This window comes from Pleurodeles waltl, chromosome 2_1 (assembly GCF_031143425.1).
Source record: "Pleurodeles waltl isolate 20211129_DDA chromosome 2_1, aPleWal1.hap1.20221129, whole genome shotgun sequence".
In the NCBI taxonomy this organism is placed as follows: Eukaryota; Metazoa; Chordata; class Amphibia; order Caudata; family Salamandridae; genus Pleurodeles; species Pleurodeles waltl.
This window is the reverse complement of record NC_090438.1, coordinates 32,569,217-32,595,065: the sequence shown is the minus strand read 5'-3', so window position 1 is coordinate 32,595,065 and position 25,849 is coordinate 32,569,217. Positions and strand designations below refer to the sequence as shown.

The 25,849-nt window shown below is 48.7% G+C and overlaps 1 protein-coding gene across 5 annotated transcripts in view; it reads right to left on the bottom strand.

The window, feature by feature from the left end:
• The window catches only part of ZMYM3 (zinc finger MYM-type containing 3), a 451,376-nt gene that overhangs the window by 192,620 nt on the left and 232,907 nt on the right, over window positions 1-25,849 (bottom strand). For all 5 annotated transcript variants that reach the window (XM_069209214.1, XM_069209211.1, XM_069209204.1 and 2 more), the window contains exon 17: window positions 14,439-14,613. In XM_069209214.1, coding sequence (XP_069065315.1) covers window positions 14,439-14,613 — 175 coding nt within the window. The remainder of the gene's footprint in view (window positions 1-14,438; window positions 14,614-25,849) is intronic.

The following is a 25,849-nucleotide window of genomic DNA, read 5'->3' as shown; positions in this document are numbered from 1 at the left end:
GGATGTTTCGGCACCAAAATCTTTTCGGAAGTCTTTTTGGGCTCTGAAGAAATTTTCTTAGGTTTCGGCGCGGTGTCTCGGTGCCGAATCTCTTCGGTGCCGCTTTCTCGGTGCCGAATTTTCTCGGAGCCGCTCTCTCGGCTCCGAGGTTGCTGAGTGGCGGTATCACGACCGGAGTCGGATGACTTCGACACCAGCATGCCCTTTTTTGGTGCCTTGGGTCGGTCACCTAGTCTTTGGGTTGAGCCAGGGCCTGTTGGCGGTGGCATCCCCTGGGCTTTTGTGGACTTTTCGTGAGTCCTTATTTTCGACATCTTACTCACGGTTGTTATTTCTTCGGCGTCGAGTTCTTCCGAATCCGACTCGTGGATGGAGAAAGTTTCTTCTTCCTCCTCGAACTGTTGTTGACCCGTCGGCGTGGATGCCATTTGTAATCTCCTGGCTCTTCGGTCTCTCAGCGTTTTCCTCGACCGAAACGCCCGACAGGCTTCACACGTATCCTCCCTGTGCTCGGGGGACAAGCACAAGTTACATACCAGATGCTGATCCGTATACGGATATTTGTTATGGCATTTTGGACAGAATCGGAATGGGGTCCGTTCCATCAGTCTTGAAGTCGCACGCGGTCGGGCCGACCAGGCCCCGACGGGGAATCAAAATTACCCCGAAGGGTCACAGGAGCTCTTAAAAATTCGGTGTCGATTTGTTCTAACTAACCCGATACCGATCGCAACAATACCGACGTTTTTTCCGAGATTCTAACTAACTTTCCGACCCGAAACACGGATCGAAAAGGAACACGTCCGAACCCAATGGCGGAAAAAACCCAATCTAAGATGGAGTCGACGCCCATGCACAATGGAACCGAAAGGGGAGGAGTCCCTCGGTCTTGTGACTCGAAAAGACTTCTTCGAAGAAAAACAACTTGTAACACTCCGAGCCCAACACCAGACGGCAGACTGTGCACAGCATGTGTATCTGCAGCTACACATGCCATCAAACATAAAGGTACTTTATTACAGGAACAACAAACTAGCAGAATGCAAGAATGGTTCCCCCACCAGAGGATATGGAGTAGTTAGCCCAGGGCTGGGTGAGAGTGGAACCCCATGAGGTTAAGTTCCTAGAAGACCCCCAGTGACCAAAAGAGCAGAGGTAAATTACCCGGTCATCCCAAAGGCTAACATGGGGACTCGTAAATGGGATATTGCAAAATCAGGACCAGGCTAGTGGAATCAAACAGTGGATTCTGGAAGAAGAGTGCCTGCAATTAAGGGGATAGAGTCTAGTACACGCAGGAGTGCCCAGGAGGCAATGCCCACCCTTCTGTGGGCATTGCCTCCTGGGCTGTCCCTTGATGGTCGCTGGATTGCAGACGGGTCAGTGGTCAGGAGGACCACCAACAAGCAAATGCAACTGGAGCTGTTGGAGATTTGCAGAACTGAAGAGGACAAGCAAAGTCCTGGGGACTCGAACCTTGGAGGGGAGTTCGGACTGACCCTCAGAAGCAAGGTAAACCAGGACAAGCAAGGACAGACTCCTCTCTGCTGCTCCAGCGACGTGGGACTCTTGGGTCAGGTGCGCTGCCTGGGCCTCACTGTGACTTACTGTGCCTGTTGCCAGTGGGGTGCTCGTGGGGGCTCTGACTGCTTCTTCTGGTTTACCTTGCTTCTGAGGGTCAGTCCGAACTCCCCTCCAAGGTTCAAGTCCCCAGGACTTTGCTTGTCCTCTTCAGCTCTGCAAATCTCCAACAGCTCCAGTTGCATTTGCATGTGCTTGTTGGCGGTCCTCCTGACCACTGACCAGTCTGCAATCCGGCGACCATCAAGTGACAGCTCCTGGGTGACTTCAGGGACTCCTCTACAGCTCCTGGACTCCGCAGCTGGGCTTCATCCACCACTGTCAACTGGATCTTGACCCACAGAAGGGTGGGCATTGCCTCCTGGACACTCCTGCATGGACTGGACTCTGTCCCCTTAATTGCAGGCACTCTTCTTCCAGAATCCACTGTTTGATTCCACTAGCCTGGTCCTGCTTTTGCAATATCCCATTTACGAGTCCCCATGTTAGCCTTTGGGATGACCAGCTGATTTAATTCTAAGAACAGATGGGTACAGTGTAACAGTTTCAGTTTATAGCATGTGCGCCTGTAGCTGGACACGTCTGCATGGACAGTAAAGATGTCTCTGCCCAAAACAGCGGTTGGTGAGCAGATGATGCAGAAGTCTGGAACAAGGTTTTTAACAGAATCTGTCCAACCAACTACTTAGACAAGTTTTAATGTCTACAGAATAGTAAAAATGAACATGTGTGGAGCTGACCATGTGGCAGCTTTAGAGATCTGCGAAAGGCCTACTACCTAAGAAATACACAACTACAGTGGTCCAATCCAAAGGACCTATACCTTTAACAGGCCAGGATAGTCTGCTTTTTCTACTATTCATTTGTAGCCCCACCCTCTGCGACTCTAGGTGGATTAGATTATATCAATGCAGCACAATGTGTAGATTGTCTTAAATATATACCAAAACACATACACAAAGTAACACATAAATGCAGAGATTTGATTATTGTATTTGAGTCCAATAATATAAGTACATTATTAATACATTTTTAACATAGTTGCCCCAGAACAGAAAGCATGAGGGAAAGCAAAGGAAGCGCTTAAAGACAGAAATGCTTGTGAGTAAAATACAGTAGAGACAAAAGGAAAGCACAGATATATCATCAATAATACATAGACGCCTGTTAGTGACAAATCATATATAACAAATATAGTCACATCCACACAGGGTTACTGTTTTAATCATAATTGACCTTCGGCATACAAATTAACCAATCCAGGCCTGATACAAGTGTTGACGTTTCGGCCCAGCTAAAAGGGAAGGGGCCAATTGAAGCCTCAACAGAGGGTCTTCCTCAGGACTCAAACAGACAAATGTCCAAGCCCATTAAAACACTATAAAAATGTGTGTCACTGTGCGGCCTCTTACAGATAAGTGCACCTCACCTACACTGCTTAGCCCTACGTTAGGGAACTGCAGAACCTGTCCATATGCGGGGCCAGCTGGCACCTCAATAGTGGGGATCTAATCCCATCCCTATGTTTCAAAAACGAGGGGACACCCTTAATCAAGGTGCCTAACGTCATAAACAGAGAACACTTTAAAAGTCTTGAAAAAAATTCATAGAGAAAGGAGGAGTTTTTGCTCACTACGCGTTGGATTATTATTTATTTTTTTAAGTTTCCCAAAATTCTTTCTTTGCGCAATCCAGTCTGCGCTTTCAAATAATGTCAATATTTCTCCCCATGGAACGTGTAAATTCAAAATTCTAGAAGGTTGAAACAGCAGAATTATCCAAAAATGAACTCACTGTCCTAGCAAGGACAATGTGTGCATTGCGTCTCTGATTACAGAAGACGAGATTTGCAATGCTCAGCGTCTCTGGCCCTAAATAACTTCTCACAAGCGTCAGCGTGCAGGTTGACATCAGTATGAGAGAAATGTGGAACTGATGTGATGAGGTTAGCATGCAGGTATACCTTTAACCCTATCTTTGCGTATATTCTAAGGAGACAAACTCAAAAAGTAGAGGAATTCCCGTGAACACCATTCGGCTCGGTATTTAAGAATGATAGGATAAGAGGCCCGGAGGTGTAAAAGACAAATGAAACATTGAAAATTAATCAGAATGCAGGACGCCTAAAATTGACATTTTGCGTAAATGGGTCATGAAGCCATAATTCTACCAATATAATTCATACAGTAAAAAATCTCAACAGTAGATATCTTCTTATCATACTTCATTACTGTACATACCTATGGAAATGGAAGAAACAAAGGACATATATAAAAGTGGACAAGGTGAAAGACTGCTCGATCTGTAAAGGAGTAACTACTGTGGCGAGAATGCCGCTTTCATTTGGAGGGCCAGTATGTTCGAAAAAAAAAACATCTGTGTGGCTGTTGGACAAAGAGTGCCTGGAGTTCAGTCACTCCTGTTAGTCTTGATGGTCAAAAGCTGTAAAGGACAGCTGTACATCAGTTCAAAGGAGCTGCACATAAGATAGGTGATAACCTAACTAAGGCCCTCACTTATCTTATATAGTACTGCCTTAGGAACTCCAAGGCGCAAAATTCAGGACAATAGGCAACAGAGCCTGAGTTAGTCTGCCCTGGCTCCTAAAGACCCTGCCAGGTGCTGGGCAGTTATGGAAAGGCCATGAGAGTTCAGCCTCTTCCAGCGACATCGATCCTCTTGGCACAGAACTCACTTTGCCCTGTTTGTTGCAATACCATCAGGCAGATGAGCTGTCTGTGAGAACCTGCCCCTGTTCCACTTTATTAGTTGGCTGCAACACCTTCAGTGCCAAGCAAATTGCTTGCAACTCCAGCAGGGGGCGAGCTTCCAGCTGAGACCAGAGGCTTCTGATCTCCACTTATCCTAGGTGGCCTCCGCAACCCAGCAACAAAGCGTCAGTCGCAATGGTTAAGTCTGGGTGAGGAAGGGAGTGGGTTCTGCCACTGGTCCAATTGTTGAGCAGCTGCCACTAAAGGTCTTTCCCACTCTCCTCTGACATCTGGATGGACTGATGGGTATTCTTAGTGCTGAGCCTACTATGACTTCAGATCTCACAGTGTGATCTACCTGGTGTCGTCCATAAGCCTGATGTAGGCTGCCAAGAGCCTAGAAGCCTCAGAGCTGCTCTCAAAGACCCAAGGTCAGGGGTTTAAATATTGGGAACATAGACCAAATGTCCTGGGCTTGTTAAGCTGGTGGAAAGACTCCGAAAACCACCATGGTCAGGATGTCTACAATGAAATACAGTTCTTGCAAAGGAGTCAGGTTTGATTTCGGCACATTAATAGAAAAGTTTAATGTTGTCAACATGTCAGCCATCTTCTGGGGATGCTTATGTCTGCTTGAGGAGAGCCTGCCTTTAGTAGCCAGTCACTGAGTGTAGGAAGTTGGCTCTGTATGTGCTATTTCAAAGTAAGGAACAGCATGCACAGAGTCCAAGGGTTCCCCTTAGAGGTAAAATAGTGGTAAAAAGAGATAATACTAATGCTCTATTTTGTGGTAGTGTGGTCGAGCAGTAGGCTTATCCAAGGAGTAGTGTTAAGCACTTGTTGTACATACACATAGACAATAAATGAGGTACACACACTCAGAGACAAATCCAGCCAATAGGTTTTGTATTAGAAAAATATCTTTTCTTAGTTTATTTTAAGAACCACAGGTTCAAATTTTACATGTAATATCTCATTTGAAAGGTATTGCAGGTAAGTACTCTAGGAACTTTGAATCATTACTTTAGCATGTATACTTTTTACATAAAACACAATAAGCTGTTTTAAAAGTGGACACAGTGCAATTTTCACAGTTCCTGGGGGAGGTAAGTTTTTGTTAGTTTTGTCAGGTAAGTAAATCACTTACAAGTCTCAGGTTTGGGTCCAAGGTAGCCCACCGTTGGGGGTTCAGAGCAACCCCAAAGTTATCACACCAGCAGCTCAGGGCCGGTCAGGTGCAAAGGTCAAAGAGGTGCCCAAAACACATAGGCTTCAATGGAGAGAAGGGGGTGCCCCGGTTCCAGTCTGCCAGCAGGTAAGTACCCGCGTCTTCGGAGGGCAGACCAGGGGGGTTTTGTAGGGCACCGGGGGGGACACAAGTCAGCACAGAAAGTACACCCTCAGCAGCGCGGGGGCGGCCGGGTGCAGTGTGCAAACACTCGTCGGGTTCACAATGGTTTTCAATGAGAGATCAAGGGATCTCTTCAGCGTTGCAGGCAGGCAAGGGGGGGGCTCCTCGGGGTAGCCACCACCTGGGCAAGGGAGAGGGCTTCCTGGGGGTCACTCCTGCACCGAAGTTCCGTTCCTTTAGGTGCTGGGGGCTGCGGGTGCAGGGTCTTTTCCAGCCGTCGGGAAATGGAGTTCAGACAGTCGCGGTCAGGGGGAGCCTGGGGATTCCCTCTGCAGGCGTCGCTGTGGGGGCTCAGGGGGGACAACTTTGGTTACTCACAGTCGTAGAGTCGCCGGAGGGTCCTCCCTGAGTTGGTTGTTCTCCACCAGTCGAGTCGGGGTCGCCGGGTGCAGTGTTGCAAGTCTCACGCTTCTTGCAGGGAGTTGCAGGGGTCTTTAAATCTGCTCCTTGTAACAAAGTTGCAGTTCTTTTGGAGCAGTGCCGCTGTCCTCGGGAGTTTCTGGTCTTTTTCGAAGCAGGGCAGTCCTCAGAGGATTCAGAGGTCGCTGGTCCCTTGGAAAGCGTCGCTGGAGCAGGTTTCTTTGGAAGGCAGGAGACAGGCCGGTAAGTCTGGGGCCAAGGCAGTTGGTGTCTTCTGTTCTTCCTCTGCAGGGGTTTGTCAGCTCAGCAGTCCCTCTTCTTGTTAGTTGCAGGAATCTAAATTCTTAGGTTCAGGGAAGCCCTTAAATACTAAATTTAAGGGTGTGTTTAGGTCTGGGGGGTTAGTAGCCAATGGCTACTAGCCCTGAGGGTGAGTACACCCTCTTTGTGCCTCCTCCCAAGGGGAGGGGGTCACATCCCTAATCCTATTGGGGGAATCCTCCATCTGCAAGATGGAGGATTTCTAAAAGTTAGAGTCACTTCAGCTCAGGACACCTTAGGGGCTGTCCTGACTGGCCAGTGACTCCTCCTTGTTGTTTTCTTTGTTTCCTCCAGCCTTGCCGCCAAAAGTGGGGGCCGTGGCCGGAGGGGGCGGGCAACTCCACTAAGCTGGAGTGTCCTGCGGTGCTGTGACAAAGGGGTGAGCCTTTGAGGCTCACCGTCAGGTGTTACAGCTCCTGCCTGGGGGAGGTGTTAGCATCTCCACCCAGTGCAGGCTTTGTTACTGGCCTCAGAGTGACAAAGGCACTCTCCCCATGGGGCCAGCAACATGTCTCTAGTGTGGCAGGCTGCTGGAACCAGTCAGCCTACACAGATAGTCGGTTAGGTTTCAGGGGGCACCTCTAAGGTGCCCTCTGGGGTGTATTTTACAATAAAATGTACACTGGCATCAGTGTGCATTTATTGTGCTGAGAAGTTTGATACCAAACTTCCCAGTTTTCAGTGTAGCCATTATGGTGCTGTGGAGTTCGTGTTTGACAGACTCCCAGACCATATACTCTTATGGCTACCCTGCACTTACAATGTCTAAGGTTTGTCTTAGACACTGTAGGGGCACAGTGCTCATGCACTGGTGCCCTCAATTATGGTATAGTGCACCCTGCCTTAGGGCTGTAAGGCCTGCTAGAGGGGTGTCTTACCTATACTGCATAGGCAGTGAGAGGCTGGCATGGCACCCTGAGGGGAGTGCCATGTCGACTTACTCATTTTGTTCTCACTAGCACACACAAGCTGGTAAGCAGTGTGTCTGTGCTGAGTGAGGGGTCTCTAGGGTGGCATAAGGCATGCTGCAGCCCTTAGAGACCTTCCCTGGCATCAGGGCCCTTGGTACCAGAGGTACCAGTTACAAGGGACTTATCTGGATGCCAGGGTGTGCCAATTGTGGAATCAAAAGTACAGGTTAGGGAAAGAACACTGGTGCTGGGGCCTGGTTAGCAGGCCTCAGCACACTTTCAATTCAAAACATAGCATCAGCAAAGGCAAAAAGTCAGGGGGTAACCATGCCAAGGAGGCATTTCCTTACACTGAGGTACTAGAAGACTGGTATTCCCACCCTCAATGTGTTGCTACCACTGCAATCACCTCTGTGAACACCAGAAGTGTGCTTGGAAGGCCAAAGGGGAGCATGGTGAACTTAAGCACTCTTGGCCTACTTAAAACCGAGGTAGCATCTGCAGGACTGCAGGAGAGAACGTGGAAATAGGTGACCTGCGAATCTAATGCCATCATCCAGTCTCCTGGAATCAGGGAGACAGAACTTGGGCCAATGTGTGCATTTTCAACTTGTCCGTCCAGAGGCAAGAAGTTCAAAGAACACAGATCAAGCACTAGAAAGACAAGGGAATAACATCCAGTCTCCAATGCCAACACTCTTAATTGCTCCACTGGCCACGAGAGCTTAAAGTGCACTTAGTGTGGACAACTGGTCCTTTGGGAGGAGCTGCTGTGCGGGTGGCATATCTGGGGGCTAAGACAGGAAGGGTAGGGAACAACCATGTTCAACATCGATCTGGAGCATCCATTGGTTGGCGGTGATGCTCCTCCACCTATGGAGGTAAAATGTGATATGTACGGCCTCTCATCCGGTTCCATGGGGAGAACCGGGAGCATCGAGATCCATGCTGGAATCGATTCCAAAGTAGGGGAACCACTTCTGGACCTCAAGGAGCCCGGGGTATATTATGACTCCAAATGGTACGTGTGAAAGGATGATGGAGACCCAAACTCCAGGACTTCGGCAACGAGCAGTCACAGGTGTGGCCTCCAGAGTGTGCGCGCGTCTGTACCCTCAACCAGACCATTCCTTCGACTTCTTGTGAGTTTGGGGATGGCTGGTTTTACTTTGCAGTGACAGATGGCCTTACGATTCATCTTGGGGCAGTAACTGGATGACACAGTCATATATGGATCCCAGACACCACAGACAGATGACGTGGTTGTCCGTCACTAACATCTGTTGATAACTGTTCCAACACGTTTTAAACCCTGTAGCTTTAGAGGAAGACCTGCCTGCACACAGATCAGTTCTGAAGGAAAATTCTGTCCGAGATGACACGTTCTGCAAAGCTCCGGATTCATGGCAGTAGGGGCAGGAAGTGACATCAGCACATGGAGGTGAAGCAGATACAGGGGCCTCAACATGATATCCAGGGCCGAATGGATTCAACAAGGAACCACACAATGCCACCTACCGTACCGTCGGGCAAGTGAATTGCTATCAAACATCTCTGTATCCAGTCAGGCGTCTGGTGACATTCAACAGGTGAAGAATCTGTGGCTCGAAATCTGCATCACAGTGCTGCTGAGATTTGGCCTTCACAAAATCTAGACCCTCACAATGACCTGCTTGTGACCCGTGATTCATGGGGGGGCACTCTGGCAATGCATGTCGCCACCCACACATACTTCATTACAGTCAGTGCAGCAATAAGACATGGATAAGAAGCTGCACCTTGTGGAACGCCATCACGGTCTTTTGTTTTGAGTATGCCGTTCTGGTCACAGCATTTAAGACGGACCCTAAGGAGGGCTGGATCTGCTGATCTAGAGGTGCGGCTTTTTAGCACCGATGGTAAACCCTAACTTGCGCAATAAGAACATCACTCTGAGATTGTGCTAGGCACTACTCTCTGCTTCTGCTCTTGTTCCGCCCGCGGTCCAAATACATGAAGACATGAATGGGGTTCTTGCACAGACAACTGCTAATTATTTCCTCCTTAGAGCAGTCGTGAAACCGATGGGCAGAACTTTGGAAAGATACTTATCCACTTATCATGAAGCGGAGGTCTTGGTGGTGGACCGGATCAAGGGATGTGGGATTAGGCATCTTAAGTCCAGCACTGCCACAAACGTTCTGCAGGGTGGTCATGTGAAGGGCTTCATAAGTAGGTATTGGTTAATCAGCTGCAGTGCTAGGATCTGTCAGAACCAATTCTTCTTGGGTATTAAGGAGAGGAAGTACACTCCTGCCGAACTGGAATGTGGGCAACACCTTAATGAGCCCTTTGGTTAGCAGTGCCAGCACCACCACCTCAAGCAGCCGAAAGAACTGCTGCTGGTAGCCCTGCCATTGGATAGACGCTGGAGTTTTGGCCCCCACCTCCGGTCAGGAGCTTCTTGTACGGCAATGCCTCCTTGGCATGGTTACCCCCTGACTTTTTGCCTTTTGTTGATGCCAGTTATGATTGAAAGTGTGCTGGGACCCTGCTAACCAGGCCCCAGCACCAGTGTTCTTTCCCTAAACTGTACCTTTGTTCCCACAATTGGCACAGCCCTGGCACCCAGATAAGTCCCTTGTAAATGGTACTCCTGGTACCAAGGGCCCTGATGCCAGGGAAGGTCTCTAAAGGCTGCAGCACGTATTATGCCACCCTGGCGACCCCTCACTCAGCACGTGCACACTGCCTCACAGCTTGTGTGTGCTGGTGGGGAGAAAAAGACTAAGTCGACATGGCACTCCCCTCAGAGTCCCATTGCCACCTCTCGCATCCTGTGGCATAGGTAGGTCATCCCTCTAGCAGGTTTTACAGCCCTAAGGCAGGGTGCACTATACCACAGGTGAGGGCATGTGTGAATGAGCACTATGCCTCTAGAGTGTCTAAGCAAAACCTTAGACATTGTAAGTGCAGGGTAGCCATAAAGAGTATATGGTCTGGGAGTTCGTCAAATACGAACTCCACAGTTCCATAATGGCTACACAGAAATCTCAGAAGTTTGATATCAAACTTCTCAGCACAATAAATGCACACTGATGCCAGTGTGGGATTTTTTGGAAAATGTTAGAGAGGCCCCCTGAATACCACTCCAACTCCTAGTGCTAGGCTGACCAGTTTCTGCCAGCCTGCCACAACCAGACGAGTTTCTGGCCACATGGGGAGAGTGCCTTTGTCACTCTGTGGCCAGGAACAAAGCCTGTACTGGGTGGATGTGCCTCTCACCTCCCCCTGCAGGAACTAACACTTGGAGGTGAGCCTCAAAGGCTCATGCCTTTTGTTACAGCACCCCAGGGCATTCCCAGCTAGTGGAGTTTTGGCGGCAAGGCTGAAGGAGATAATTAGGAAAACAAGGAGGAGTCACCCACCAGTCAGGACTGCCCCTAAGGTGCCCTGAGCTGAGGTGACCCCTGCCTTTAGAAATCTTCCATCTTGAGATTGGAGGATTCCCCCAATAGAATTAGAGATGTGCCCCCATCCCCTCAGGGAGGAGGTACAAAGAGGATGTAGCCACTCTCCAGGACAGTAGCCAATGGCTACTGCCCCCCAAACCTAAACACACCCTTAAATTTAGTATTTAAGGGCTACCCAGAACCCAGGAAATCAGTTTCCTGCAAACTACAAGAAGAGGGACTGCTGACTTGAAAGCCCTGCAGAGATGACAGAGACGACAACTGACTTGGCCCCAGCCCTACCGGCCTGTCTCCAGACTCAAAGAACCTGCACAGCGACTCATCCAACAGGGACCAGCGACCTCTGAAGCCTCAAAGATCTGCCCTGAGCCCGAAGGACCAAGAAACTCCAGAGAACAGCGGCACTGTTAAAAAAAAAAAACAGCAACAACTTAGCAACCTTCTTAGACTCCTGTCGGAAGCGTGAGGCTTCACACTCTGCACCCAACGCTCCCGGCTCGAGCTCCAGAGTACCAGCACTGCAGGGAGGACTCCCAGGCGACTACGACCTCGTGAGTAACCAGAGACGACCCCCCTGGATCCCCACAGTGACGCATGCATAGAGGATCCAGAGGCTCCCCCTGACCGTGACTGCTTGCTTCAAAGACCCGACGCCTGGTAAAGACTGCATCCGCAGCCCCCAGGACCTGAAGGATCCGACCTCCAGTGCAGGAGCGACCCCCAGGTGGCCCTCTCCCTTGCCCAGGTGGTGGCTACCCCGAGGATTCCCTCCCCCCCCCCTTCTTGCCTGCATCGCTGAAGAGACCCCTTGGTCTCCCATTGAAACCTATTGCAAACCTGATGCTTGTTTGCACACTGCACCCGGCCACCCCCATGCCGCTGAGGGTGTACTTTCTGTACTGACTTGTGTCACCCCCCCCGGTGCCCTACAAAACCCCCCTGGTCTGCCCTTCGAAAACGCGGGTACTTACCTGCTGGCAGACTGGAACCGGGGACCCCCTTCTCCATTGAAGCCTATGCGTTTTGGGCACCACTTTGACCTCTGCACCTGACCGGCCCTGAGCTGCTGGTGTGGTAACTTTGGGGTTGCCCTGAACCCCCAACGGTGGGCTACCTTGGACCCAAATTTGAACCCCGTAGGTGGTTTACTTACCTGCAAAAACTAACAAACACTTACCTCCCCCAGGAACTGTTGAAAATTGCAGTGTCTAGTTTTAAAATAGCTATATGTCATTTGTGTGAAAACTGTATATGCTATTTTGCTAATTCAAAGTTCCTAAAGTTCTTAAGTGAAGTACCTTTCATTTAAAGTATTACTTGTAAATCTTGAACCTGTGGTTCTTAAAATAAACTAAGAAAATATTTTTTTCTATACAAAAAACTATTGGCCTGGAATTGTCTCCGAGTGGGTGTTCCTCATTTATTGCCTGTGTGTGTACAACAAATGCTTAACACTACCCTCTGATAAGCCTACTGCTCGACCACACTACCACAAAATAGAGCATTAGAATTATCTCTTTTTGCCACTATCTTACCTCGAAGGGGAACCCTTGGACTCTGTGCATGCTATTTCTTACTTTGAAATAGTACATACAGAACCAACTTCCTACAGCGATATACCAATGAAAGGCAGCCCCCACTGCAACACGCTTGCCAGCAGCGTCAATCCATTCACTGTTTTGCTGGGTGGAGGTGAGTTATCCGTTACCTGCCCCAAGGCATATTTGTGCTTTGTGTGCGCCAAAAGAGTGTCAGGTGGAACTGGTTTTCATTTTTTGGCTCCGACCTTGGGGTGATGATTCTGGCTTTTGTCATTCCTGCAAACGTTCAGTACCAGTTGTATTTATACCTCTGAGCATGAGGTGGGGGGGATACTGTACAGATCTGTCCATTTTTGACAAGCGCTCCACGATAAAATTAACCTGCTCTCACATCATTGCAACTGGGGTTAGAAGAACTCAAAGAGGTGCTGGCAGAGATGCCCCAGAGTAAAACACTTGTGCTGATGGGTTTGCGGATGAATTGTAACAGATGCTTCAATTCCACGTTCTCGAATAGTTGCCTTTAGTCTTTTCAGAGATTCGGGAACAGAGTGTACTCCCACTCTCTATGAGAGAAGCTGTGTAAGTTCTCATGCCCAAAGGCAAGAATCTGATGGAGCTGGCCTCCTACAGGCCTTTATCAATGTTAAACACACGTCAAGATATTGTGCAAGATGCTGGTCTTTAGACTGTTGAGTAGTGGACACAGTGGTGCACCCTGACCAGACAGGTTTTGTACGTGGGAGAAGTACAATGCATAATATCTACTTAAATCAAGCACACGTTTGCTGCCTCTCAGGAGAAGCTTGCGATGGCAGCATTAGTCCTCGAATGTGCCTTCCAGCATCTTCTTCAGCTTCAAAGCTGCTGCTTGCCCTAAACAGGCAGGTTAGCTCAGCACCCTTAGGGGGAGGCTTGCCCAGCACCGAAGGCGACCCTAGGTTAAGGATGTCCACTAGCAGAACTGAACTCCAAAGTTAGTGTCTCTTTAGGGTGGATTGCAATCAACTGCCTTTAGAGTAGGCCAACACTAGAAGGCAGGAGTACACAGACCATGGGTATCTACAGCCAGACTTTATGAGAAAAAAAAACAAACAAAAAAAAAAACTTTACCATCACAGAACACTGCAGTAAGAGACCTTACTGGTGCGTTGTTCACCCAATACAACTTTCTTTGCCTCCATTTTTGCTCATCTGCCAACCAGTTTGTTACAATAAGACCTTTCAATACGCTTCCTTAGATTCTATCTCAGACATTATCATTTCCCACCAAAATCTATGCATCTTGGGTGACAAACACCTGGTTTGAGAAGACAGTAGTGAATCACACCTCATAGTTCATCTCTACCTTGAGGCTCTTGACCTCTAACAACTTGTCTCTGGATCAACTCACTGCAGAAGGTCGCGTGCAGTCTTCAATGGATAATGTCAGCTTACTTTCCCACCTGACTAAATCAACCTGGCAGAGATTTCAAAGTCTTCTCAATACACCTGATTGCAGGTTTCCTGAATATGGAAAGCTCATTGTGTCATGCCAATCCTAAACGGTTAGGTACTAGCCAAGGGGGCCACTGCAGTCCTGCTCTAAGGTTGGCCATAGCATATCTATGTCATCAATCAACCACTTCAGCGGAAAACCCTCTACCATAAACTTCACCCTGTGCCGTGGACTTCACCTTCATACAGTTTAAATTAAATGGAAGTTGTACTTGTCATCACTATGTATAGTCCCCTGCTATTAAATCTAGGCACACACTACACAAAACCAATTCAATACTTTTCTAGAGCTCGACTGCACAGAAATATTTTTTAAAAAATCTGAAGAGTGGAAATAAACGTAGTGCTAGGGAGCAAGAACAACTACAAAAACTTTCAACATACTCGAGCATGAGTTATCCCAGTTCTCACTGGACATGGATGAACATTCGAAAGAGGCCAGTGTATAGGAACTCACATCTGACTTAGAGGCACTTTGTGCAATGTTCTAGCACGCTTGCTTTTTATGAAAATAAATACCTACTACTGGGATTAGATAAAGTTTGAATTCTTCAAAAACCTCCTTTAACCTTTCCCACTCATTTTGTCAGCCTCTGCTGAGCCACTCAACTAGCTGAAGCGTCTAACTCCAGTAACTTTCGAAGCACTCTTACCACAAAGGTCTGAGGATGCCTTGTCCAGCTCCTCCGCCTCCGCAATCATTTCAGCCATCGCAAGGATATCTGCCTCCAGGGGGTTGGACGGGATCTTCCCCTTCAGCTCTTCAATCGCCTCCACAATCTTATCCGTGTTCTCTAGAGTGGTGGGCAGGAACATTGGCACAGGCACCTATCAATAAGCAGGCGAGAGGTGACAAAGAGGCCGCATGGTTTAATACCAGATGAGATGTCACTAGGACATTGATCAAATTAAAATCAACCTAATGCAAGTACTGAAAAAACAACATTCAGTAATTCAGAAAGTTGCACAGTGCTTTTCTTATCAAGGGATATTGTGAGAAAGTAGATTGTTAGTTGGGGTGGTTGTGAGACCTCACCAAGTAATACTGTCACTACTCTGTACCAGTTACATAACAGGGAAGTACATCTTTATTTGCAGGATTAATTACTTTATTTTTGGAACACATTACCACAAAATACTAGTGGGGCAACCCACCAACAGGAGATAAGTAATACACTAAATATATACACTAGTTGTAAAGAAATGGCTCCCTGTTGCAGTTACCCCCCACTTTTTGCCTGATACTGATGCTGACTTGACTGAGAAGTGTGCTGGGACCCTGCTAACCAGGCCCCAGCACCAGTGTTCCTTCACCTAAAATGTACCATTGTATCCACAATTGGCACACCCTGGCATTCAGATAAGTCCCTTGTAACTGGTACTTCTAGTACCAAGGGCCCTGATGCCAAGGAAGGTCTCTAAGGGCTGCAGCATGTCTTATGCCACCCTAGAGACCCCTCACTCAGCACAGACACACTGCTTACAAGCCTGTGTGTGCTAGTGAGAACAAAATGAGTAAGTCGACATGGCACTCCCCTCAGGGTGCCATGCCAGCCTCTCACTGCCTATGCAGTATAGGTAAGACACCCCTCTAGCAGGCCTTACAGCCCTAAGGCAGGGTGCACTATACCATAGGTGAGGGTACCAGTGCATGAGCACTGTGCCCCTACAGTGTCTAAACAAAACCTTAGACATTGTAAGTGCAGGGTAGCCATAAGAGTATATGGTCTGGGAGTCTGTTTTACACGAACTCCACAGCACCATAATGGCTACACTGAAAACTGGGAAGTTTGGTATCAAACTTCTCAGCACAATAAATGCACACTGATACCAGTGTACATTTTATTGTAAAATACACCACAGAGGGCACCTTAGAGGTGCCCCCTGAAACTTAACCGACTGTCTGTGTAGGCTGACTAGTTTTAGCAGCCTGCCACAAACCGAGACATGTTGCTGGCCCCATGGGGAGAGTGCCTTTGTCACTCTGAGGCCAGTAACAAAGCCTGCACTGGGTGGAGATGCTAACACCTCCCCCAGGCAGGAGTTGTCACACCTGGCGGTGAGCCTCAAAGGCTCACCTCCTTTGTGCCAACCCAGCAGGCCACTCCAGCTAGTGGAGTTGCCCGCCCCCTCCGGCCAGGCCCCACTTTTGGCGGCAAGGCCGGAGAAAATAATGAGAAAAACAAGGAGGAGTCACTGGCCAGTCAGGACAGCCCCTAAGGTGTCCTGAGCTGAAGTGACCCTAACTTTTAGAAATCCTCCATCTTGCAGATGGAGGATTCCCCCAATAGGGTTAGGATTGTGACCCCCTCCCCTTGGGAGGAGGCACAAAGAGGGTGTATCCACCCTCAGGGCTAGTAGCCATTGGCTACTAACCCCCCAGACCTAAACACGCCCTTAAATTTAGTATTTAAGGGCTACCCTGAACCCTAGAAAATTAGATTCCTGCAACTACAAGAAGAAGGACTGCCTAGCTGAAAAACCCCTGCAGAGGAAGACCAGAAGACGACAACTGCCTTGGCTCCAGAAACTCACCGGCCTGTCCCCTGCCTTCCAAAGATCCTGCTCCAGCGACGCCTTCCGAAGGGACCAGCGACCTCGACATCCTCTGAGGACTGCCCCTGCTTCAAAAAGACAAGAAACTCCCGAGGACAGCGGACCTGCTCCAAGAAAAGCTGCAACTTTGTTTCCAGCAGCTTTAAAGATCCCTGCAAGCTCCCCGCAAGAAGCGTGAGACTTGCAACACTGCACCCGGCGACCCCGACTCGGCTGGTGGCGATCCAACACCTCAGGAGGGACCCCAGGACTACTCTGATACTGTGAGTACCAAAACCTGTCCCCCCTGAGCCCCCACAGCGCCGCCTGCAGAGGGAATCCCGAGGCTTCCCCTGACCGAGACTCTTTGAACCTAAAGTCCCGACACCTGGGAGAGACCCTGCACCCGCAGCCCCCAGGACCTGAAGGACCGGACTTTCACTGGAGAAGTGACCCCCAGGAGTCCCTCTCCCTTGCCCAAGTGGAGGTTTCCCCGAGGAACCCCCCCCTTGCCTGCCTGCAGCGCTGAAGAGATCCCGAGATCTCTCATAGACTAACATTGCGAACCCGACGCTTGTTTCTACACTGCACCCGGCCGCCCCCGCGCCGCTGAGGGTGAAATTTCTGTGTGGACTCGTGTCCCCCCCGGTGCCCTACAAAACCCCCCTGGTCTGCCCTCCGAAGACGCGGGTACTTACCTGCAAGCAGACCGGAACCGGAGCACCCCCTTCTCTCCATTCTAGCCTATGTGTTTTGGGCACCACTTTGAACTCTGCACCTGACCGGCCCTGAGCTGCTGGTGTGGTAACTTTGGGGTTGCTCTGAACCCCCAACGGTGGGCTACCTTGGACCAAGAACTGAGCCCTGTAAGTGTCTTACTTACCTGGTAAAACTAACAAAACCTTACCTCCCCTAGGAACTGTGAAAATTGCACTAAGTGTCCACTTTTAAAACAGCTAATTGTCAATAACTTGAAAAGTATACATGCAATTTTTATGATTTAAAGTTCCTAAAGTACTTACCTGCAATACCTTTCAAATGAGATATTACATGTAGAATTTGAACCTGCGGTTCTTAAAATAAACTAAGAAAAGATATTTTTCTATATAAAAACCCATTGGCTGGATTTGTCTCTGAGTGTGTGTACCTCATTTATTGTCTATGTGTATGTACAACAAATGCTTAACACTACTCCTTGGATAAGCCTACTGCTCGACCACACTACCACAAAATAGAGCATTAGTATTGTAGGAAGTTGGCTCTGGATGTGCTATTTCAAAGTAAGGAATAGCATGCACAGAGTCCAAGGGTTCCCCTTAGAGGTAAAATAGTGGTAAAAAATAGATAATACTAATGCTCTATTTTGTGGTAGTGTGGTCGAGCAGTAGGCTTATCCAAGGAGTAGTGTTAAGCATTTGTTGTACCTACACATAGACAATAAATGAGGTACACACACTCAGAGACAAATCCAGCCAATAGGTTTTGTATAGAAAAATATCTTTTCTTAGTTTATTCTAAGAACCACAGGTTCAAATTTTACATGTAATATCTCATTTGAAAGGTATTGCAGGTAAGTACTTTAGGAACTTTAAATCATAAAAATTGCAGGTATACTTTTCAAGTTATTGACAAATAGCTGTTTTAAAAGTGGACACTTAGTGCAATTTTCACAGTTCCTAGGGGAGGTAAGTATTGGTTAGATTAACCAGGTAAGTAAGACACTTACAGGGCTCAGTTCTTGGTCCAAGGTAGCCCACCGTTGGGGGTTCAGAGCAACCCCAAAGTCACCACACCAGCAGCTCAGGGCCGGTCAGGTGCAGAGTCCAAAGTGGTGCCCAAAACACATAGGCTAGAATGGAGAGAAGGGGGTGCCCCGGTTCCGGTCTGCTTGCAGGTAAGTACCCGCGTCTTCGGAGGGCAGACCAGGGGGGTTTTGTAGGGCACCGGGGGGGACACAAGTCCACACAGAAATTTCACCCTCAGCGGCGCGGGGGCGGCCGGGTGCAGTGTAGAAACAAGCGTCGGGTTCGCAATGTTAGTCTATGAGAGATCTCGGGATCTCTTCAGCGCTGCAGGCAGGCAAGGGGGGGATTCCTCGGGGAAACCTCCACTTGGGCAAGGGAGAGGGACTCCTGGGGGTCACTTCTCCAGTGAAAGTCCGGTCCTTCAGGTCCTGGGGGCTGCGGGTGCAGGGTCTCTCCCAGGTGTCGGGACTTTAGGTTCAAAAGAGTCGCGGTCAGGGGAAGCCTCGGGATTCCCTCTGCAGGCGGCGCTGTGGGGGCTCAGGGGGGACAGGTTTTGGTACTCACAGTATCAGAGTAGTCCTGGGGTCCCTCCTGAGGTGTTGGATCGCCACCAGTCGAGTCGGGGTCGCCGGGTGCAGTGTTGCAAGTCTCACGCCTTTTGCGGGGAGCTTGCAGGGTTCTTTAAAGTTGCTGGAAACAAAGTTGCAGCTTTTCTTGGAGCAGGTCCGCTGTCCTCGGGAGTTTCTTGTCTTTTCGAAGCAGGGGCAGTCCTCAGAGGATGTCGAGGTCGCTGGTCCCTTTGGAAGGCGTCGCTGGAGCAGGATCTTTGGAAGGCAGGAGACAGGCCGGTGAGTTTCTGGAGCCAAGGCAGTTGTCGTCTTCTGGTCTTCCGCTGCAGGGGTTTTCAGCTGGGCAGTCCTTCTTCTTGTAGTTGCAGGAATCTGATTTTCTAGGGTTCAGGGTAGCCCTTAAATACTAAATTTAAGGGCGTGTTTAGGTCTGGGGGGTTAGTAGCCAATGGCTACTAGCCCTGAGGGTGGGTACACCCTCTTTGTGCCTCCTCCCAAGGGGAGGGGGTCACAATCCTAACCCTATTGGGGGAATCCTCCATCTGCAAGATGGAGGATTTCTAAAAGTTAGAGTCACCTCAGCTCAGGACACCTTAGGGGCTGTCCTGACTGGCCAGTGACTCCTCCTTGTTATTCTCATTATTTTCTCCGGCCTTGCCGCCAAAAGTGGGGCCTGGCCGGAGGGGGCGGGCAACTCCACTAGCTGGAGTGTCCTGCTGGGTTGGCACAAAGGAGGTGAGCCTTTGAGGCTCACCGCCAGGTGTGACAATTCCTGCCTGGGAGAGGTGTTAGCATCTCCACCCAGTGCAGGCTTTGTTACTGGCCTCAGAGTGACAAAGGCACTCTCCCCATGGGGCCAGCAACATGTCTCGGTTTGTGGCAGGCTGCTAAAACTAGTCAGCCTACACAGATAGTCGGTTAAGTTTCAGGGGGCACCTCTAAGGTGCCCTCTGGGGTGTATTTTACAATAAAATGTACACTGGCATCAGTGTACATTTATTGTGCTGAGAAGTTTGATACCAAACTTCCCAGTTTTCAGTGTAGCCATTATGGTGCTGTGGAGTTCGTGTTTGACAGACTCCCAGACCATATACTCTTATGGCTACCCTGCACTTACAATGTCTAAGGTTTTGTTTAGACACTGTAGGGGTACCATGCTCATGCACTGGTACCCTCACCTATGGTATAGTGCACCCTGCCTTAGGGCTGTAAGGCCTGCTAGAGGGGTGTCTTACCTATACTGCATAGGCAGTGAGAGGCTGGCATGGCACCCTGAGGGGAGTGCCATGTCGACTTACTCGTTTTGTCCTCACTAGCACACACAAGCTGGTAAGCAGTGTGTCTGTGCTGAGTGAGAGGTCTCCAGGGTGGCATAAGACATGCTGCAGCCCTTAGAGACCTTCCTTGGCATCAGGGCCCTTGGTACTAGAAGTACCAGTTACAAGGGACTTATCTGGATGCCAGGGTCTGCCAATTGTGGACACAAAAGTACAGGTTAGGGAAAGAACACTGGTGCTGGGGCCTGGTTAGCAGGCCTCAGCACACTTTCAATTGTAAACATAGCATCAGCAAAGGCAAAAAGTCAGGGGGCAACCATGCCCAGGAGGCATTTCCTTACACAACCCCCCCCCAAACGAAAGAGGATGAGACTAACCTTTCCCAAGAGAGTCTTCATTTTCTAAGTGGAAGAACCTGGAAAGGCCATCTGCATTGGCATGGGCAGTCCCAGGTCTGTGTTCCACTATAAAGTCCATTCCCTGTAGGGAGATGGACCACCTCAACAGTTTAGGATTTTCACCTTTCATTTGCATCAGCCATTTGAGAGGTCTGTGGTCAGTTTGAACTAGGAAGTGAGTCCCAAAGAGGTATGGTCTCAGCTTCTTCAGGGACCAAACCACAGCAAAGGCCTCCCTCTCAATGGCACTCCAACGCTGCTCCCTGGGGAGTAACCTCCTGCTAATGAAAGCAACAGGCTGGTCAAGGCCATCATCATTTGTTTGGGACAAAACTGCCCCTATCCCATGTTCAGAGGCATCAGTCTGCACAATGAACTGCTTAGAATAATCTGGAGCTTTGAGAACTGGTGCTGAGCACATGGCTTGTTTCAGGGTGTCAAAGGCCTGTTGGCAGTCCACAGTCCAGTTCACTTTCTTGGGCATTTTCTTGGAGGTGAGTTCAGTGAGGGCTGTCACAATGGATCCATATCCCTTCACAAACCTCCTGTAGTACCCAGTCAAGCCAAGGAATGCCCTGACTTGAGTCTGGGTTTTTGGAGCTACCCAGTCCAGAATAGTCTGGATCTTGGGTTGGAGTGGCTGAACTTGGCCTCCACCTACAAGGTGTCCCAAGTAAACCACAGTTCCCTGCCCTATCTGGCATTTGGATGCCTTGATAGAGAGGCCTGCAGATTGCAGAGCCTTCAAAACCTTCCTCAGGTGGACCAGGTGATCCTGCCAGGTGGAGCTAAAGACAGCAATATCATCAAGATAAGCTGTGCTAAAGGACTCCAAGCCAGCAAGGACTTGATTCACCAACCTTTGGAAGGTGGCAGGGGCATTCTTTAAACCAAAGGGCATAACAGTAAACTGATAATGCCCATCAGGTGTGGAGAATGCTGTCTTTTCTTTGGCTCCAGGTGCCATTTTTATTTGCCAGTACCCTGCTGTCAAGTCAAAGGTACTTAGAAATTTGGCAGCACCTAATTTATCAATGAGCTCATCAGCTCTTGGAATTGGATGGGCATCTGTCTTGGTGACAGAATTGAGCCCTCTGTAGTCCACACAAAACCTCATCTCTTTCTTTCCATCTGTGGTGTGAGGTTTGGGGACTAAGACCACTGGGCTAGCCCAGGGGCTGTCAGAGCGCTCAATTACTCCCAATTCCAGCATCTTGTGGACTTCCACCTTGATGCTTTCCTTAACATGGTCAGACTGTCTGAAGATTTTGTTCTTGACAGGCATGCTGTCTCCTGTGTCCACATCATGGGTACACAGGTGTGTCTGACCAGGGGTTAGGGAGAAAAGCTCAGGAAACTGTTGTAGGACTCTCCTACAATCAGCCTGCTGTTGGCCAGAGAGGGTGTCTGAGTAGATCACTCCATCTACTGTGCCATCTTTTGGGTCTGATGACAGAAGATCAGGGAGAGGTTCACTCTCTGCCTCCTGATCCTCATCTGTTACCATTAACAGATTCACATCAGCCCTGTCATGGAAGAGCTTAAGGCGGTTCACATGGATCACCCTCTTGGGGCTCCTGCTTGTGCCCAGGTCCACCAGGTAGGTGACCTGACTCTTCCTCTCTAGCACTGGGTAAGGGCCACTCCATTTGTCCTGGAGTGCCCTGGGAGCCACAGGCTCCAGAACCCAGACTTTCTGCCCTGGTTGGAACTCAACCAGTGCAGCCTTTTGGTCATACCAGAACTTCTGGAGTTGTTGGCTGGCCTCAAGGTTTTTGGTTGCCTTTTCCATGTACTCTGCCATTCTAGAGCGAAGGCCAAGTACATAGTCCACTATGTCCTGTTTAGGCTCATGGAGAGGTCTCTCCCAGCCTTCTTTAACAAGGGCAAGTGGTCCCCTTACAGGATGACCAAACAGAAGTTCAAAGGGTGAGAACCCTACTCCCTTCTGTGGTACCTCCCTGTAAGCGAAAAGCAGACATGGCAGGAGGACTTCCCATCTCCTTTTGAGTTTTTCTGGGAGCCCCATGATCATGCCCTTTAATGTCTTGTTGAATCTCTCAACTAAGCCATTAGTTTGTGGATGGTAAGGTGTAGTGAATTTATAAGTCACTCCACACTCATTCCACATGTGCTTTAGGTATGCTGACATGAAGTTGGTACCTCTGTCAGACACCACCTCCTTAGGGAAACCCACTCTGGTAAAGATACCAATGAGGGCCTTGGCTACTGCAGGGGCAGTAGTCGACCTAAGGGGAATAGCTTCAGGATACCTGGTAGCATGATCCACTACTACCAGGATGTACATATTTCCTGAGGCTGTGGGAGGTTCTAGTGGACCAACTATGTCCACACCCACTCTTTCAAAGGGCACCCCCACCACAGGAAGTGGAATGAGGGGGGCCTTTGGATGTCCACCTGTCTTACCACTGGCTTGACAGGTGGGGCAGGAGAGGCAAAACTCCTTAACCATGTTGGACATGTTGGGCCAGTAGAAGTGGTTGACTAACCTCTCCCACGTCTTGGTTTGTCCCAAATGTCCAGCAAGGGGAATGTCATGGGCCAATGTTAGGATGAACTCTCTGAACAGCTGAGGCACTACCACTCTCCTAGTGGCACCAGGTTTGGGGTCTCTGGCCTCAGTGTACAGGAGCCCATCTTCCCAATAGACCCTATGTGTTCCATTTTTCTTGCCTTTGGACTCTTCAGCAGCTTGCTGCCTAAGGCCTTCAAGAGAGGGACAGGTTTCTTGTCCCTTACACAGCTCTTCCCTTGAGGGTCCCCCTGGGCCTAAGAGCTCAACCTGATAAGGCTCAAGCTCCAAAGGCTCAGTTCCCTCAGAGGGCAGAACTTCTTCCTGAGAAGAGAGGTTCCCTTTCTTTTGCTGTGTTGCAGTTGGTCTCCCAACTGACTTTCCTGTTCTCTTGGTAGGCTGGGCCATTTTTCCAGACTCCAGCTCTACTTTTTCACCCTGTGCCTTGCATTGTGCTCTTGTTTTCACACACACCAGTTCAGGGATACCCAGCATTGCTGCATGGGTTTTTAGCTCTACCTCAGCCCATGCTGAGGACTCCAGGTCATTTCCAAGCAGACAGTCCACTGGGATATTTGAGGAGACCACCACCTGTTTCAGGCCATTGACCCCTCCCCATTCTAAAGTAACCATTGCCATGGGATGTACTTTTCTCTGATTGTCAGCGTTGGTGACTGTGTAAGTTTTTCCAGTCAGGTATTGGCCAGGGGAAACCAGTTTCTCTGTCACCATGGTGACACTGGCACCTGTATCCCTCAGGCCCTCTATTCTAGTCCCATTAATTAAGAGTTGCTGTCTGTATTTTTGCATGTTAGGCGGCCAGACAGCTAGTGTGGCTAAATCCACCCCACCCTCAGAAACTAGAGTAGCTTCAGTGTGGACCCTGATTTGCTCTGGGCACACTGTTGATCCCACTTGGAGACTAGCCATACCAGTGTTACCTGGATGGGAGTTTGGAGTGGAACCTTTCTTGGGACAGGCCTTGTCTCCAGTTTGGTGTCCATGCTGTTTACAGCTATGACACCAGGCCTTTTTGGGATCAAAGTTTTTACCCTTGTACCCATTGTTTTGTGAAGAGGCTCTGGGCCCACCCTCCTGTGCAGGTGTTTGGGGGCCTGTAGAAGACTCTTTACTATTTTTAGTTTTGGTTGTCTCATCACCCTTCTGCTGGGGAGTCTTTGTGACCCCTTTCTTTTGGTCACCCCCTGTGGAAGTCTTGGACACCCTTGTCTTGACCCAATGGTCCGCCTTCTTTCCCAATTCTTGGGGAGAAATTGGTCCTAGGTCTACCAGATGCTGATGCAGTTTATCATTGAAACAATTACTTAACAGGTGTTCTTTCACAAATAAATTGTACAGCCCATCATAATTACTTACACCACTGCCTTGAATCCAACCATCTAGTGTTTTCACTGAGTAGTCAACAAAGTCAACCCAGGTCTGGCTCGAGGATTTTTGAGCCCCCCTGAACCTAATCCTGTACTCCTCAGTGGAGAATCCAAAGCCCTCAATCAGGGTACCCTTCATGAGGTCATAAGATTCTGCATCTTGTCCAGAGAGTGTGAGGAGTCTATCCCTACACTTTCCTGTGAACATTTCCCAAAGGAGAGCACCCCAGTGAGATCTGTTCACTTTTCTGGTTACACAAGCCCTCTCAAAAGCTGTGAACCATTTGGTGATGTCATCACCATCTTCATATTTAGTTACAATCCCTTTAGGGATTTTCAACATGTCAGGAGAATCTCTGACCCTATTTATGTTGCTGCCACCATTGATGGGTCCTAGGCCCATCTCTTGTCTTTCCCTCTCTATGGCTAGGATCTGTCTTTCCAAAGCCAATCTTTTGGCCATCCTGGCTAACTGGATGTCCTCTTCACTGGGGCTATCCTCAGTGATTTCAGAGGTGTTGGTCTCTCCTGTGAGGGAACCAGCATCTCTGACTATTATTTTTGGAGTCAGGGTTTGAGGGACCCTGTTCTCCCTAGATAGGACTGGTAGGGGGGAATTGTCCTCCAAGTCACTATCCTCTTCCTCTGAGTTGCCACCCTCAGAGGGGTTGGCCTTTTCAAACTCTGCCGAAAGCTCCGGGAGCTGTATTTTGGTAGATTTGGGGCCCATTGTTATTTTCTTTATTTTACAGAGTGACCTTAGCTCCCTCATCTTAAGATGGAGGTAAGGTGTGGTGTCGAGTTCCACCACAGTCACATCTGTGCTAGACATTTTGTTTCTAAAAGTTGGAATACTTTTAAGAATCTACAACTGTTTCTAGAATCTAATTTCAAACTTTTAACAAACTTTTAAACTCTAAAAGACAATGCTAAACAGGGACTTAACACACAAGGCCCTAGCAGGACTTTTAAGAATTTAGAAAACTTTTCAAATTGCAAAAATCAATTTCTAATGACAATTTTGGAATTTGTCGTGTGATCAGGTATTGGCTGAGTAGTCCAGCAAATGCAAAGTCTTGTACCCCACCGCTGATCCACCAATGTAGGAAGTTGGCTCTGTATGTGCTATTTCAAAGTAAGGAATAGCATGCACAGAGTCCAAGGGTTCCCCTTAGAGGTAAAATAGTGGTAAAAAATAGATAATACTAATGCTCTATTTTGTGGTAGTGTGGTCGAGCAGTAGGCTTATCCAAGGAGTAGTGTTAAGCATTTGTTGTACCTACACATAGACAATAAATGAGGTACACACACTCAGAGACAAATCCAGCCAATAGGTTTTGTATAGAAAAATATCTTTTCTTAGTTTATTCTAAGAACCACAGGTTCAAATTTTACATGTAATATCTCATTTGAAAGGTATTGCAGGTAAGTACTTTAGGAACTTTAAATCATAAAAATTGCAGGTATACTTTTCAAGTTATTGACAAATAGCTGTTTTAAAAGTGGACACTTAGTGCAATTTTCACAGTTCCTAGGGGAGGTAAGTATTGGTTAGATTAACCAGGTAAGTAAGACACTTACAGGGCTCAGTTCTTGGTCCAAGGTAGCCCACCGTTGGG